The sequence below is a fragment of the Solea senegalensis genome, unplaced genomic scaffold (genome assembly GCF_019176455.1).
Source record: "Solea senegalensis isolate Sse05_10M unplaced genomic scaffold, IFAPA_SoseM_1 scf7180000016095, whole genome shotgun sequence".
Lineage (NCBI taxonomy): Eukaryota > Metazoa > Chordata > Actinopteri > Pleuronectiformes > Soleidae > Solea > Solea senegalensis.
This window is the reverse complement of record NW_025321588.1, coordinates 3,760-21,386: the sequence shown is the minus strand read 5'-3', so window position 1 is coordinate 21,386 and position 17,627 is coordinate 3,760. Positions and strand designations below refer to the sequence as shown.

General features: G+C 40.9%; 1 protein-coding gene and 1 pseudogene across 2 annotated transcripts; one reads left to right on the top strand and one right to left on the bottom strand.

The window, feature by feature from the left end:
- Positions 1-1,286: 1,286 nt before the first annotated feature.
- Positions 1,287-8,259, bottom strand: LOC122762801 (annotated as a pseudogene).
- Positions 8,260-10,546: 2,287 nt separating this feature from the next.
- Positions 10,547-17,421, top strand: LOC122762805 (LIM domain transcription factor LMO4.1-like). Of its 2 annotated transcripts, XM_044017970.1 has the most exons (5): positions 10,547-10,748; positions 15,362-15,612; positions 16,192-16,288; positions 16,377-16,544; positions 17,394-17,421. In XM_044017970.1, exons 2-5 carry the CDS (start codon positions 15,368-15,370, stop codon positions 17,400-17,402), a joined length of 519 nt encoding a protein of 172 aa, XP_043873905.1. In that variant the 5' UTR covers positions 10,547-10,748; positions 15,362-15,367; the 3' UTR covers positions 17,403-17,421. The 2 variants fall into 2 exon arrangements, with proteins under 2 accessions (XP_043873905.1, XP_043873906.1); XM_044017971.1 differs by lacking the exon at positions 10,547-10,748 and having other exon boundaries at positions 15,253-15,612.
- Positions 17,422-17,627: the final 206 nt, after the last annotated feature.

Genomic DNA, 17,627 nt, shown 5'->3' with positions numbered 1-17,627 from the left:
ATAACTGCGTTCAAGAACAAAGAAGATAGCATAAGAATCTACAGGCTCACAGCGCCCTCTGTCTTGAGTCAGGCGTACTGTAGAGTGACTCTTTAGTGCCGTTTTATAACTTATCTGCGAGAGAAATATATCACCAAGCTCCTCAGCTGTCTTGCTTTGAGTTTATTCATTCAACGCTCTTCCGACACGCCGTCAAGGTAGTCACCGAGCGTGAATATTCTATATTCAGAATTTCCCCACTTTTCTTTTCACTGCTTTCGTAGCGAAAGCCGTGTGTTTTTTACCGCTACGTTAGCCGTCAGGTTTTTTAGCGCGTGGTGTTTTTTTTCTGTGACTGACCGTCGAGGTTGGTCATGACTACCGCTTCCTCTAAGGGGACAAGCGGTAGTGGTGCCGTGGTGATGAGGAAAACAGATACAGCGAATGCCTCGTTAACGTGGTGGGGAGCGGTTTTCGAGGGGAGGTCAGTGAATGGGACCTGGCCCCCGACGCTTCTCCAGGCACATAGAAACTACCTGGAGCTGTTGATGCAGCTCGTCCACAGCCGGCCATGGCCGTTGCCGTTACAGACGGCAGATTTTTCATCCACACCCCAAAGAACTGGCTCTCTGGGCTTGGCACGTGAGAGGGTGAATTTACATGGGGCTGGTCTCCCATCTAGGGTGATTGAGACTATTCAATGCTTAAGGGCGCCTTCCATGCGATCATTATATGATGTTAAATGGTTGTTTTATTTACTGTAACCAGGGAAAAGTGTCACAGATCAGTGTTTCTCAAATGTTCAATATGAGAGGCCACTTTTGTAAAAGCAAAAATGAAAAAAAACAATTTATCACAATATCAGGTGTGAGAAAACGTGTAGCGACTCATTTACAGCCATGTCTAATATTATTTTACATTTGTAAACAAATAATTTTATCAGAAAAGATACGATTTTTTACAGGAAATAAAGTCATGAAACAGAAATGATGAATTATTTCTTCAACAATATTAATAAAAGTATCTGTAATGCGGGGAAAAGGCCACATGAAGTTCACTTATACTATCGAAACAGCTGCCACTAGAGGTCGGCAAACACCTCAAAGTGTTGCCTCTATATTTCATGTCATGGTGAACAGCGCCCTCTGGTGGTTTTTGTGAGTGTTGTTCTGCTCAGACGCAGCAGGCGTGAACCTCTGTGTTTCAGGCTGGTTCTCAGCAGCAGGGGGCGCTCACAGCACAGTCAGTACCTTCATGATAATGAGCAGCACAGGTAGGCGGGTCAGTTAATGACGGAGAATCATTCATTATGATGTGAACGTCATGTTTATTTCACAGATACAATTTCTTTTTGTCTTTCTTCATTGATGGTCATCAGGACGTGAAGAGAATTCAAAAGTGTTTCAACAATTAATTACTGAGCCCAGCTTTAACATCAGATTATAAACTGTGAGACCTCATCCACCACACCACTGAAGCTGCTGTCTCTTCATGTCCTACAGAGAACACAGAGACACTGAGGAACCATGAGAGATATAGAACCCAGGATAAACCGGTTCAGTGAATGTGGTGCGGAAGGTGTGGAGGTGGATCAGTGAGTCAGAGGAGACGCTGTAGAAGGACAGAGTCCCAGCAGGACAGTCCACATACACTGATACTCTGTGAGAGACAGAGGATGACCTGATGGGTGTTACTGCTCTACAGTGATGGACAGAGTAACCATGATCATCAGAGCAGATCAGACTCCAGGACTGATCATTATGACCAAACCAACAGTCAGAACCGTTCACTTTCCTCTTGATTCCTCTGTAACTCAGTGATATAAAAACATCTCCTCTCCACTCGACCTCCCAGTTACAGCGACCAGTCAGACCAGTTCTACACAGCAGCTGAGGACAGACCTCAAATCTGTCTGGATGATCAGGATATGACTGATCTTCTGTCACACAGGTCACTTTCCTGTTGTCGTCAGACAGTTGGAGTTTTCTGTTCATTGTGTTTGTATCTGGTTCCAGTTCACATGAATCTGATGAAGACAACAAGACACAGCTGCAGTTTATTGATGATCAGCTGATATGTTGTTATTTCATGTAAATCCGTACTTACACTTCCTGAGACCAGGTTTTAACCACTGCTCTCCAACATGGTCCATCCTGGAGGAAGAAACAGTCCAACATTAGTCCAAACTGTTGTCTAAATGATGCACTCTGGTGGACAGAATTATGGAGTACACCCTGGTGTAGTTTTGGGAGGCTGCACATTTTCTTAACAGCGCCACCACACAGACAACACAGAAGACAACTTCTGTATATACATTTTTAACTTCTTTACATTAGAGTTCTCAACTGGCCTGAAAATTACAACCCGACCCGAAATACATTATGTTTAATTGGATGTTGTTTTTACTGCACAAACTAATAAATGTAAATAAAACGTCTGTTTTTTATTCAGCTGAAAACTTCAACCTGAACCTGCTTACAAGTTTTAATACTGCTGTTGATCATGAAGCAGAAAAGGAAGAGGAGGAGGAGGAGAATACCTGAGAGTGTCCAGTCTCCAGCGTGGACTCTTCAGTCCAGCAGACAGCAGCTTCTTTCCTGAGTCTCCTGGATGATTGTAGCTCAGGTCCAGTTCTCTTAGATGGGAGGGGTTGGAATTCAGAGCTGAGGTCAGAGAAGAACATCCTTCCTCTCTGACCAGACAACCTGACAGACTGGAGTTAAGAAGATATGATGAACTTAGTGATTCAGAAAATGCTGAAGATTTTGAGCATCTTCATCAACAAGAACCTAAAGAAGCAAAATCAGGATTTAAAAGATCAACTGTCAAATAAACTGAGTTCTGACCTGAGAGTCTCCAGAGAACAGTGAGGACTCTTCAGTCCATCACACAGCAGCTTCACTCCTGAATCCTGCAGGTCATTGTTACTCAGGTCCAGGTGTCTCAGACTAGAGGACAGAGAGCTGAGGACTGAGGACAGAGCTTCACAGCTTCTCTCTGAGAGGTTACAGTCACTCAGTCTGAGGTAGAAAACAGTGATGAACAAAAGGTTAAACATGTTTCTCTTGTGGTCTTTAGAATATGTCTTATTAATATTTATATATTGATCCACGTACAGAGCTTTGTTGGAGGCTTTGACCACTGGCACCAGCTTCAGAAGAGCCTCCTCTGAAGCAGAGTATTTCTTCAGGTCAAAATCTTCCAGATCTTTTCCTGATGACAGTAAGATGAAGACCAGAGCTGACCACTGAGCACGAGACAGTGTCTTTGTGGACAGATGTCCAGATCTCAGGGACTCTTGGATCTCCTTCACAAGAGCACAGTGGTTCAGTTCATTCAGACAGTGGAACAGGTTGATGCTTCTCTCTGCTGACAGATTCTCATTGATTATCATCATCTTAATGTATTTAACTGTTTTCTGATTGGTCCGTGAACCACTTCCTGTTTGTGTCAGTAGACTTCTTAAGAGCTTCTGATTGGTCTTCATTGAAAGACCGAGGAGGAAGCGGAGGAACAAGTCCAGGTGTCCATTTGGACTCAGTAAGGCCTTGTCTACAGCACTCTGGTGCAGATGATTCAGTTCAGGTTTGTTTCTAAACAGTCTGGACCACTGGCTCATTGTTGGGTCTTCTGACAACAGATTTGTTCCAGAGGTGATGAAGGTCAGATGGACATGAAGAGCAGCCAGAAACTCTTGAACACTCAGATGGACAAAGCAGAAGACCTTGTCCTGGTACAGGCCTCTCTCCTCTTTAAAGATCTGAGTGAAGACTCCTGAGTAAACTGAAGCAGCTGTGATATCAATGCCACAATCTGTCAGGTCTGATTCATAGAAGATCAGGTTTCCTTTCTGCAGCTGCTCAAAAGCCAGTTTCCCCAGAGACTCAACCATCATCCTGTTCTCTGGACTCCAGTGTGGATCTGTCTCAGCTCCTCCATCATATTTGACCTTCACTTTGGACTGAACCACCAGGAAGTGGATGTACATCTCAGTCAGGGTCTTGGGCAGTTCTTCTCCATCTCTGGGTTTCAACATGTTCTCCAGAACAGTTGCAGTGATCCAGCAGAAGACTGGGATGTGGCACATGATGTGGAGGCTTCGTGATGTCTGGATGTGTGAGATGATCCTCTTGGCCTGCTCTTCATCTCTGAACCTCTTCCTAAAGTAGTCGTCCTTCTGTGGGTCCGTGAACCCTCTGACCTCTGTCACCATGTCAACACAGTCAGGAGGGATCTGATTGGCTGCTGCAGGTCGTGTGGTTATCCAGAGGCGAGCAGAGGGAAGCAGATTCCCTTTGATGAGGTTTGTCAGCAACACGTCCACTGAGGTGGATGCTGTGACATCAGTCAGGATCTCAGTGTTGTGGAAGTCCAGAGGAAGTCGACACTCATCCAGACCATCAAAGATGAAGACTACCCTAAAGTCTTCAAACCTGCAGATTCCTGCTTCTTTGGTTTCAGTGAAGAAGTGATGGATGAGTTCCACCAAACTGTACTTCTTCTCTTTCAGCACATTCAGCTCTCTGAAGGTGAAGGGAAACATGAACTGTATGTCCTGGTTGGTTTTGTCTTCAGCCCAGTCCAGAGTGAACTTCTGTGTTAAGACTGTTTTCCCAATGCCAGCCACTCCCTTTGTCATCACTGTTCTGATTGGTCCGTTTCTTCCAGCTGTTGCTTTGAAGATGTCTTCTTGTCTGATGGTTGTTTCTGGTCTGTCTGGTTTCCATGAAGCTTTTTCAATCTGTCTGACCTCATGTTCTTCGTTGACCTCTCCAGTCCCTCCCTCTGTGATGTAAAGCTCTGTGAATATCTCATTAAGAAGGGTGGGGTTTCCTGCTTTAGCCACACCCTCAAACAAATACTGGAACTTCTTCTTTAGGTTTGATTTGAGTTTACGTTCAGATGGAGCTCTGGTTTCTGATAGAACACAAGAAAATAAATCAGTGAGTGGATCATTGATAAAAATAAGATGTTCTTCCTTTCACATTAAACATCCTCTTACTTCTCTGTAGACAGTCAGCTAGCTTCTCCTGCTTCATCCTCCTCAAGAAGTTATCTGTGATCTTCAGAAAGGCCTCTCTGCTCCTCCTCTGCCCCTCATCCTCACCATCCAACAAGTCTCTATCTTCTTCCCAACTCTCTGAGACTTTTGTGTGATCCGTACCCAGAACCTTCTGGATGTTCTTCAGCTCGTTCTTCACAAAGCAGATGATGTTCTCCTCCAGCAGCTGGAACAGAACAACATGTGAAATTTAACCTCAGATGATCAGCGAGTGAAATCCTGCAGGTCCACAGAGCAGCATCCAGACTGTCAGGACCAGGACTCTGCTGCACTATTAACAGTAGTGTCATGTTTGTACATTGACACACCTTAAATATGGAGTCCAGGTCTGCTCGATGCCACTGGACAGACTGACCACTGAGAACCTCTGTCCTCTGCTGATCAACTCTGAGGAGAAAAGATTATGTGTCGTTTACTGAACAATCATTTGTTTCAACGAGGTTTTCAATGTGCTGCACTTAAGTTTCTTCTTAAGCCAAGTTCACATGACATGAGTTTGACAACTTGAAGACAAAAGTCCCAAACTTCTATTTTTTACTTACCTCTGAGTCTCTCTGAAGTCAATAAGACGACGTATAGACTGGTCACTCTTCATGGACACACAGCTGGGTCCAGGACTGGCAGAGTCTGGTCCCTGTTGATGGACCCTCCTCCATGATTTTTTCTTATAGATTGATCTCATGAATGATCTACAGTATCAGGAGACAAAAGGAAAACAGGTTTGTCAGAAATCGTTGCATGACCCAGATGGTGTCAGCTTCTTGGTGTCAGACACTACACTGATTTAAGACTTCCACTGAAATATGTAGAACATCTTCAGTCAGATCAGTTTACCCAAACCCAAGGACATGAGCCAGGACTGTTCTAGATCTATTCAACATTTATTATTTTTTCATGGGTCCAGATCTGAGCTTAAAGAGACGGGTCTGTTTGGGACATGGGTCCAGAATGTCTTTGGTCTGCATGGTTCTGGGTCTGAATTCTCAAATACAAAGCATTTCTGGTGGTACATAGTGAATCATTTGTGGTGTTGACCTGTGGAGACCTCCACCCTCTATCATCTGACCTCTGTTCTTGTTTGACGTCCACAGGTTGACCCATGGGGCAGTCACTCGACATGGAGACACAGCTGGGTCCAGGTCCAGCAGAGTCTTGTCTCAGTTGATGGATCCTCCTACAAACACAGAACATGATATGTAAATAAAACACTGAGCTGACATGGAGACGAGTCACATGATCCATGAGATCCTCATCTCACCTCTGACCGCCATGTTCCTCACACAGAGCTTTTTTAGAGGGCGGAGCTTCCTCTTCACTGTCCATGATCTGATTCATAGCCGAGCGCCACCTGCTGGGAGAACACAAGACAATCATTACAGCATGGATTCCATTCCACGTTTTGTTAGCATTGGTGGACCACCAGGTCCAGCAACACAGTGAGTCAGAGGAGGCGGAGTTAAGTCATAAGAACATGATGGATCTGTAACAGGGAAGTGATTGTTTTGCAGTTAGCAACACTAGCCAAGTTAGCTGAGAGAGGGTTACATTTTACAGGCAAAGGTCAAAGTAAACGAAAACTAGTTTAATAACTTAGGTCCGATCTCTGAAGATGACTTTGAATTACTGAACAGGAAATTCCACTTTTCTTTTCATTGAGCCATGGAAAATACGAGGCTTATGTTTGCATTTTTTGTGTCCAATTAGTTAATACCTGTTTTGCTTTCATTTATAATGATTGATCATAACTGATATTTTGTTTTATCTTCATACAGTTAATGTTTATTCAGTTAGATAAGGTTTATTATGCTCTTATATTGTCCTTAGATTATCGCTGCACTTTCTTTTATGTCGGCCTCGTTCCCCATGTGAAGTGTGAAGACGACGAGGTGGGTAACAGTCAAGTGACAACAACTTTGCGTCATACGAAGAAACAGAAACAGTATTTATTCACTAGAACGTTATGTTGCACACTATATATTGTCCTGTAAAGTTATATTAATTTGAAAGAATCGGGTTTTGGACTTTTGGGTAGTTTTTAGCGTTGTTATCGTATGATAGTGCTCACTGCAGAGATGCATATTTCGATCTTAACTACCGGCACTACGCCGAAAGTTGAACGCTGCAGCGGAATGGGTGCAGGCGAATTAACACTTGTTTGCAGCCAGAGTGAAGATGCCTTAGATTTGAACATGAACAGCACCCAAACTGAGGAGACTGCGCAGGAAATGTGAAAGCTGTTTGACACAATGGATCCGAATGAGGAAGAGAGAGAATTAATTCTTGACCCTATTAAATTAATTTTTTTACCAGATTGAAGATATGTGGCTCTTCTGTGAAGAGATTATGGACAAACGAGGGTACTTGGCGTACTCTGATTACAAAGAGTAGAAAGAAAAATATTGTGGAAAAAGTTGTTGTTGTTGTTAAAACACTAATAATTAAAATCATTAAAAAAACTGCTTAGAAGATATTGGTTATCTGGGTCATGTAACTAGGTATTCAGTAATTCACTTTGAATACACAAAGCTAAGTTCATTTAAAATCATCAACCCTCACACCCTCCATGTGGTTCAACAGCACAAGGTAAGAACGTAGCACAAACAATATTAAGCAATTATTAAATGAATTATGAGGTGTTATAATTGCAAACAAACATAAGATATGCCTATATAAAAAAAACAAGTAAATCAATATGTAAATGGATCCAGCAGTGCAGGGGGCTACATTTTCAATGATAAATAATGGTATAGAAGCAAAGAACAGTCAGCAATAGGTTGGAGTGTAGATGCATTATGCCATCACACATTAAGGTGTATTTACAGAGATGTATTGTTTCAATATGAATTTGTAGTGCAGACTAAACTAACAGCTGTCCTTTTTGTGAATTATATTAAATTAATTTTTTTGCAGATTAGTCTAGAGATTAGTTTAGTTTAGTTCCATTACCTTCTGAAGAAATAATCGTCATGAAGCTGTTGAGCGTCTGAAGTTATTCTGCTGCTTTGAACAGGAAACAGAGTCCAACGTTTTCTCAAGTGTTATCTGAAGGAAATATGATGTGTCTGATCAAATAACTAATCTGAACTTTAGACTCAACTTTTAGGATCAACTGGAGTCAAATATTAACAGAATCAGATCTTATCACAGAACAATAATCTTGCTCAGACACATAAACATACTCATAATGGCTCTTTTCTACTTTCTACGTTCTAACTCTGTCGGTTTCTTTATAGACTTTATAGATCTTGAGTCATAACGGCACGTCTGCATGAAACTGTTATGATGTGGTTTTCTATGCCACGTGCGGGGGGGAGGGGGACTCGAAGTGGATACTCAGCAGAGCTGCATAAACAGGAGTTTAGTTCCTCTTAAAATAGTGTATTGAAGTTACCAGCAGGGTACCATGCAGCCAAAAAGTGTGTCAACACCTGACGACCACGTCAGGAGGGGGCAGTACGCCCAGAGGGTGGAGGTCAATTCAGCATTAATTAGTTGAATTCACATTTTATACAACATCCCTACTTTCCTGGAACTGAGGTTTGAACAAACAGATGCGTAACCAGTGGTTGTTGCTGGTCTTTGAGACGGGGGAGGCTCATTTCAAAATTCTGCCCTCCATTCCTGAATGAATGAATGAATGAATGAATGAATGAAGAACCGGAACATGAAACGTGATAATCATGTAAAAGTGAAATAAGGAAATGCTATAATAATGTTTTTTATTGACAGTGAAATGGGCTATATATCACAGAGCAAATAACACACAACAGGTCTTCAGCCAGCAAGTCCTTGTGGGTCCCCGACCATGGTTTCCATGTTGGCTCCACCCACATTTGCACACGACAGGCTCATGTCCACTCCTGGAGCTTTTCCATTAAACAGTTCTTTTCCATCAGTGATAGTTGATGAAAAGAAAGCATCCCGAACCTCTTATTAACCTTCTATCTTCTTATGGGCTGAGTTTTCATTAACGTTACATTAGTGTTCATTCGATGTCAAATAAAAAACAAAAAAAATGTTGTGTATATGGAACAACTGCTAGACTGTGATAATATGATCAGTCCTATGTTCATATCAACACCATGTAGGCAATGTGTCTGGGATTTATATAAACATACAAACAGAAAGAGTGTATACACTCTTAATGTGTTACTTCAGTGTCTAACATTTAATCAGGCAGTTAAGCAGTTTGTCCAGCAGAGGTCACACTCCACAAACAGCACATGCTACGGTGGCTACACGTGGTTGTGACCTTTTCCACTACGTCCCCGCCCGCCTCGCCTCGCCTCCGCACGGTTTAGGTCGCATCTCCACTAGTAAAAAAAAAAAGTTAAAGTACAGTGGGTGGAGTTTGTGATGCAGTGCTGTCGCTGAATACACCCAGGGGCGGTCCTAGACCATTTGGTGCCCTCTGCGAGCTTGATTGATGGCGCGCCTTCCCCACGAGAAAATAACTCATGTCCAAAGAATTGCACATTTATTTAAACAATTATAATACAAACAAGATAAGAATAAACCTGTTCAATAATAAATATACAAAAAATAAACGTCTAACTTTAACAGTAGTGCAACATCTGAGAACAAAAAGTGCACACAAAAAATTAAACTAACAATAAAACATTGTGTGCAAAATTAAATACTGTAGAATAAGATTCATATAACCTATTAATCAAAATATAATATACAAAATAAACAAAGAAGGTTCAAATTCACCCCCAAGTGAATAGAATAATATATTCTACTACACACACAATATCACACTTCATCTACAGTGCCACCTTTCTGGCCTTTCTATAACCTAGAATTGTCATTTATTTTACTTAAGTTTAATTTATTTTTATGTCGACGTATTGTTGTAGATACAGAGGGATGGCAAAAACTGTTGAAAAAATAAATAGACATTATCATTTTAATTCTATTTTTTTTTCCTTGCCGCATATTTTGGCGCCCCTCACTAGATGGCGCCCTAGGCAAGCGCCTATGTCGCCTGTAGGAAGGACCGACACTGAATACACCAGACTAAATATTGAGATTTTAGACATTTCCCTAGTAATTGTTGGAGATTAACCCACATTTTTAGGATTGTTAAGTCTTTTTAACTGATCTACTGTTCGGCATTGACAGCTGTTTTCAACAGGAAACTGAAGTTTGAAACCACTCACTCTCCCACACCAAAGACCATCGAGAAAATCAGTGATTTTATTGATTGTATTGTTGATCCACAGTATGTTCTAACTTTAAATCCTCATAAATGACATAAAGTGACCACATGAGGCAACAGTAGGCAAAGCAGCTCCTGTGTCTCCACGAGTTAAACATGTTGATGTTCTATAAATGATGCCTCAATATCTCACACAGCCATGCTTAAAAACATACAGACGTATGAGTTTATGAGTGTATCATACAGTGAGAGGTCAAAAGCCCCCAGGATTCAGAGGGAGGAGCCACACCTCCCTCCCTGACACAGTTAGAGGAGGCAGTGAGTCTGTGTGCCAGTGAGCAGGAGACAGGACAGGAGCACCCACTGCTTCACGGGGAACACTTACTCTGAATGAATGAATGAATGAATGATTGAATGTTACTGAGCCACACCTACAAGCGTGTGGATTAAAACTGGTGGAAAGTTTACAGATATTTGCTTTTACGACATCTGGCATCTTCAGCTGAGAGGAACACAAGCCATACACGGACGTCCAAGCTCACAGCAGTAAGACTCATCGTTGTTGTGTCATTGTGTAACTCTGTTTTATTGTTTCCATACAGAAGACACTTGTGTCTGATCATTTCTCTTCACTGTGCTCACTCTCTCTCTCTCTCTGAATATTAAATATTCAGAGAGAGAGAGAGAGTGATGCATGGTTTTAAGTTGTTAGTCTTTTAACCACTTATACTCATTTCAGTTGTGTGTCTTTGTGGTTGTGGTTTGTCTGTAAAAACTTTCCTTAAACAAAACAACCTTTGTGTTTTATCAGAGGTGTCATTGAAGCATTTACTGTTTCTGTGTGATGACAATTAAGACTATTCTATTCTATTCTATTCTATTCAATGCTGCAATCTTGACCCTCTGTCACATAAATCCCTGCACCTTTGTTACTTGGACTTGACCCATTTTTAAAAATGTATTATTGTTGATTTGTTTATTCTGTCATGCTCTTAAACTGTACTCATTCATAACATTTGCACTAACTATTTATTCATTTATTTATTTATTTATTATCTATCCATGAATGTGCTGTTTCTAACTCATACGATCTTTAGTTTACCGTCACAAAGGACCAAAGGAACCAGAAGCTAGTCAGAGAACTTGATCTGATGACAACAGTCAAGGACAGAAGCAGCATTTTGTTTAGCACTGCTGGTTTAAAATGAGTGTCATTTAGTTCATTATTAGAAATGATTAAGATCAGCAAAAAACAACATTTGGGATGATGGATCATTTTTACATTTAGATAATTACATATTAATAACATTTTTGGTCAAAGGATGTACTTTAGTCATTATTATTAGTAGTAGTAGTAGTATTTTTATTATCATTATTTTTATTATTATTATTATTATTATTATTATTATGTTTATAGCAGTAGACCAGCATGTCCCATATCAAGCTCATTTGATTTAGTCAAAAAAAAAGTAACTTTAAATGAAGGGATGTAAAAGGTGTTAAGATAGATTTAGATTTTAGAAACTCTGCGGGTCTTGTTGAGACCCTAAAATGGTTGCTTCTTATTAATAAATAATAATAATAATAATAATAATACATTTAATGTAAGGGTGCCTTTCTAAACACTCAAGGTCAGTACATGATTAAAGAACAGAAAAACACAATAAAAACAAGTAAAATACAGGCAATAAAAATACAAATATCAAAGCTAAATGTTTTTATTCAGAAATCAACCTGGTCCTCGGTACAAGCAGAGAAATGCTGCTGTTTATTGCTGCTTCTTGTTGTGTTAGTCTACGTGCCGTGGACGAGACATTTAACCCCACGTTGCTCCTGAAGGCTGAAATACGTGTGATAGAAAATGTGCCGCTGTATGAAGGGGTGAGTCGTGCTGTATGAATGTGTGAATAGCAATGTCATGCACCTCCTGAGACCCAGTGAAGTGGTGACCCCACACTGTATCATTGACCTGACCTTGGTCCAATCAGCTGTGTGACCACATCCCTGCTGTTTCCACTTCATGTTTCAAAGGATGAAGAAATCATAATTACTGTATTTCACTCAACATTTTCTATTCAGCAATAGAAACATCATCGTCCATGTTTCTTGTACCTTTTTTGAATGTTCTGTTTTTTATAATTATATCTTACATATAGTATATTACGTGTTACTCCATTAGAAAATATCCATGAATTCATGATTTTATTATATTTTATTACCCTTTATTGTAAATATAGCGTTTGTATGTGAGCTTTCTGCGGCTACTTCAGTTTCCTCCCACAGACCGAAGGACATTTAAACTGGGATTAGATTCACTGGTCACTTTAAATGGACGTAGGTGTGAATGTGAGAGTGAATGTGGTCCAGTACAGTGTGTTTGTTTGTGTGTGTTTACATCAGGAATCAAACTACAATCACCAGCCACCAAAGTAAAATGGTAAGATCAGGGTGGAGCCAAACCGGCTCCACCCACAACAGTCAGCTGATTGGGCGACAGAAGAACGATGGGTGTAAATGGGTTCTCCTACAAAGATTGAATTCCTCGTCCTCCATTCGTCAAATAAATGTCCATTACATTCAATCCATTGTCAAGCGGAGAGGGAACTTGACTTGTGACTGAAGGGTTGCCAGTTTGAGTCCCCACCAGGTTAGAGTCAAGAGCCCAATGTTCATTTTCTCATTGTTAACTCAAATGAGTTCACATGATGGTGATTGAGCCTCAGTAAAGCTGGTGCTCATGAACACATGCTGCATAATGAGTGAGGTAAACTGTATTTTTATATTATATTCTGTAGCATCACGACTGATGGAGGGAAGACCAAAGAATAAGCAGTGAAGGCTTGGACTGTGGACACAGAGTTTCCCAAAGCTCTGCAGGTTCACCTGAGGACGCATGTCGATATCAAACGTGTGATCGAACCAAAGCAGGAAGTCACTTTTGTTGTTCATGTCACGTCACGTCTGTTTTACATGCAGCTGCTCGCTCTTGAGCTTTAGATTTAGAGGAACGATTACAAAAATATCAAAAATGAATATAATTACTTTGGATTATCATGATCTTGATATCGTTGTAGAATAACGTATAAATATAATTACTGCTAATATTACAAAACCAGAGAAAGAGCAAACAGTCTGAAATGTACTTTCAGAAACGGTCAGCTGGTTTGTGGCTGTGTTTCCACTCACTAATACGAAGGTCTGGCCCAGTGAATGAGGCTGTTTGTGGTTTTATGTGGCCTTGGGCTTTGCACCGCGTTCCTGTGGCTGATTAGTGCCAGGTGTCTCCTCCACAAAATGAGGGTATTGAGGGGCAGCATGCTTCAGTACAGAGCACCAGCTGCTGCACTCTCAAATAATCTTGTGGGAAGGTTTGTCGTAAAACTAAAACATGCCCTCGCTGAAATTAAACACTCCATCCAGAGCACAAATGATGTTACTGTTGCTCATTCTGAAAAATGAAATCTATCCCTGCAATTATAGGATGTTGCTGTTGGCACTAATCATGAGCCAGAAGAAGTGTGTTTCGCTGACACACTGTTACGGTTGTGCTCCGTGTGATTCAAACGCTCTGTTATTCCCATCTGGCCATGAAATCAGTGCAGTTTGTTAAGGAGAAATTTTCACCCACACTTGAAGCTACACGGTCTCTCTCTCTTTGTTCTTCATGAACAGAAACATTTGACACTGTTTGTGCTGCATTCAATGTCAATAAATACTATCAGACCACTGAGGGCGCCAGTGTAGTACAGCAGGGGCGGTGGGGGAAAGAAGCTGCCATCCTGTCATATTGTTTCTGGAGCAGTAGAATTAATTTGTGAATCTCTGTGTTGCAAACTCCTGCAAAACTTCCAGTTGAAATTGTAAACAGAGGCAGAGAAAAGGTTGCAGAAGGTTTGAGTTCTGTCATTTGGATATTGAGAGAGAGCTTAGGAAGACCTGCAGATGTTCTACATTCTGAAGGTCAGGTCATAAAATTCTCACACTAATCCTCAAACTCTTAAATATGACCAGTATTAGCTACATTGATGAAAAAAATATTTCACAGACTACAAGAATAAAGTCTTAATTTACTTAGATTAAAGTCGTACTTATTTAGATTAAAGTCGTGAGAATAAAGTCTTATTTACTTAGATTAAAGTCGGAGTAAATTTAATTTAAGATTAAAGTCGCATATTTCTAGATTAAAGTCGAGAGAATAAAGTCTTAATTTACGAGATTAGAGTCGCATTTATTTACTTAGATTGAAGTCGATTGAAGGGAATAAAGTCTTAATTTACAAGATTAAATTGCACATTTACTTGTGATTAAAGTCGGAGAATAAAGTCTTAATTTATTGATTAAAGTCGCATATTTACGAGATTAAAGTTGTGAGAATAAAGTCTTAATTACTAGAGTCGATTAAAGTCGTGGGAATAAAGTCTTAAAAGTCATTTAGATTTCATTTAGATTAAAGTCAAATAAAGTCTTAATTTCAGATTAAAAATCGCATTTACGTAGATTAAAGTCGGAGAATAAAGTCTTAATTTCATTTAGATTAAAGTCGTGGGAATAAAGTCTTAATTTACGAGATTAAAGTCGTACATTTACGAGATCAAAGTCGTGAGAATAAAGTCTTAATTTACGAGATTAAAGTCGTACATTTACGAGATTAATGTCGTGGGAATAATGTCGTAATTTACGAGATTAAAGTCGTAAATTTAAGACTTTACAGCTGTGATTGGCCAGGTACCTGGAAGTGACGTAATTAGCACGTCAGCTCTCAGATACACAGCTCCCCCTCTGGCACGGTGGATGCTCTGCAGCTCAGCAGCTACAACGAGAGTAGTTCTTCTTCTTCTGCGGTGGAATGTACGCAACCGGATGTGCCCGGACTAGTTCCCGCACCAGGAGGCGCTACGGTGGTGATAGGAGTGGTGAGGTTTACTGATGACATCATCAGCAGAGCCCAGGAAAACAGGAAAACCCTATTTTCTCAGCAGTGCCTGAACTGTTGGTTCTGAAACTTTAGGGTTTCATAAACGAGGTCATGACGCAGATACACACACAAACGCGGCGTTAATTGGAGCTTCTGGTCTATGTCGCCTTTAAAGTAACACAAATTAGAGTTTGCCCAACATTGCAGCTGTCTCACACACTAACGCTCCTCTCTTGTGTACCAGGTTGCTATGGTAAACAGCAGAGTTGAGGCAGTGCCCGCAGTGGCGGTGATGAGCAGTGGCGGAGGAACAGTGGGCAAGTCGTGTGCAGGATGTGGCAGTCGAATCGACGACCGCTTCCTGCTCTTCTCCATGGAGCGGTACTGGCACACGCGCTGCCTCAAGTGCTCCTGCTGCCACGCTCAGCTGGGTGAATACAGCAGCACCTGCTACAGCAAGGGAGGGATGATCCTCTGTAAGAACGACTACATCAGGTCAGCTCCACTACTGGCACGACACAGCAGGATGTCTGTCTGACTGATTGTACTAAAGTGAATTTCTCAAAGTGTAATAATAAGAATAATACACCACAGTTAAACTCAGAGATAATGTAGGAAGTCAGCACACAAAAGATAAATGTTGTGTTTTATTTAAATTGGAACTCTGAACTGGAAGAAAAGGACTGAAGGTCACTGATCCAGACTAAGGTCCATCCATTTTCTACCGCTTTCTCCTCCACATGAGGTTGTCTCAGCTGACAGAGGGCGATAGGCGGGGTCACACCCTCTCTTATTTGTTGTAGGGTACATATAAATCCTGACTTGCAGCTCCACAGAGTGAAGTGTTGCAGTGTGTTCAGGAGAGGTTATAAAGACTGTAAAGACAACAGAAGGTTCCTTTTCAAAGCTCCTGCAACGTTCAAGAACCACAGACTACACGACTACATCTGCCTGAAATGTTCCTGTCAGCGTGTGTTGAACATGTTTGAGGCTGTGAACGCCACACTGATCTACATGTGTGTGTCAATGATACCTGCAGCATTGAAGCTACACTGTCTGTCCTTTGCGTCACAGGCTGTTTGGACACAGCGGTGCCTGCAGCGCTTGTGGACAGTCCATACCTGCCAGTGAGATGGTGATGCGAGCGCAAGGCAACGTTTACCATCTTAAAGTGAGAGCGACACTGATATTCACACTGCTGTCAGTGTATTAATGACACGATGTGAACAGGCTCACCACTGCATCTGTGTTTGCTCTAGTGTTTCACGTGTGCGACCTGTAGGAACCGCCTGGTCCCCGGTGATCGCTTTCACTACATCAACGGGACCATCTTCTGTGAACATGACCGGCCAGGAGGAGGAGGAGGAGGTCTGCACAGTGGACACCCGACTCCACTACAGGCCAACAGCATGATGTCTGATCAGAAGGTGGGAGGTCATGTGATTCTGTACACTTCTAAAGTCAGTGTGTTCTCGCCCTGAATCATCATTTGATTGTTTGACAGTTTTAACTTTAACTACTGTCAATGAAAAGTAACTAACAGACATTATTTCCCTTTCTTTCTTTCTTTCCCCTGGCTCAGTTCATTCTGTCTCTGCTTCTGTTATTAGATCTAATGTTTACAACGCTTTCTCTCTCTCTTTTTTTGGTGTAACGTTACAGCACAACTTACAGTCCTGACATATTTTATATTTCCTGAAACGATATTTCACGAAACGATGCCATCTTTACTGGCAACTTTTTATATATATATATATATATATATACATATATATATATATATATATATATATATATATATATATATGTGTATACATATATATATTTATGTATATGTATATATATACATATACATAAATATATGGTTACAAATTCCTCAGTTACAGTATGTTGAATATGACATGTTTGTACTTTATTTAGTACTAAATGTACAAATGTAGCATTTTCAGGTTGATGTCAGTCAGTCATTTTGACACAGGTCACAGAAGGACATCATGTTCACTGTCACATACAGAGACAAATGGAATCACCGTGTTTGTCCCATTAAAACCACATGTTTACAGGTTTACATGTTTAGCACACGTCCAACTCAACTTGTCTTAATACTAAAAAGCCTGATACTAACAGGGAGAAAGTGGGTAACATTAGCAGTAGAACAGAATAGCCGAGGTGGATCCACTTTATTAAATACTTAATGAACTTAATGTCACCAGTAACAACTGTGAAAATAATATAATGCAGATGTGTTTTCTTTATCTCCTCTTTCCTCCGTTTAGGTGTGCTGAGGATGAAAATAAAAAAAAAATGCTCTGTGCCTTTGTCCTCTCCTCCTCCTCCTCACTGTGAACCCTGCCGCGGGTCAAACTCCCTCCCTCACTCTGACAGACTTTTACACGGACTGTCTGGACGTCGACGCTTGCTGAGGCTTCAGCTTCCCAGAAACAGCTGACTGTTGTGAGAGGATTGTGAGGAGTCTGCTGTTTGAAGAATGATTACATATTATTTATGTC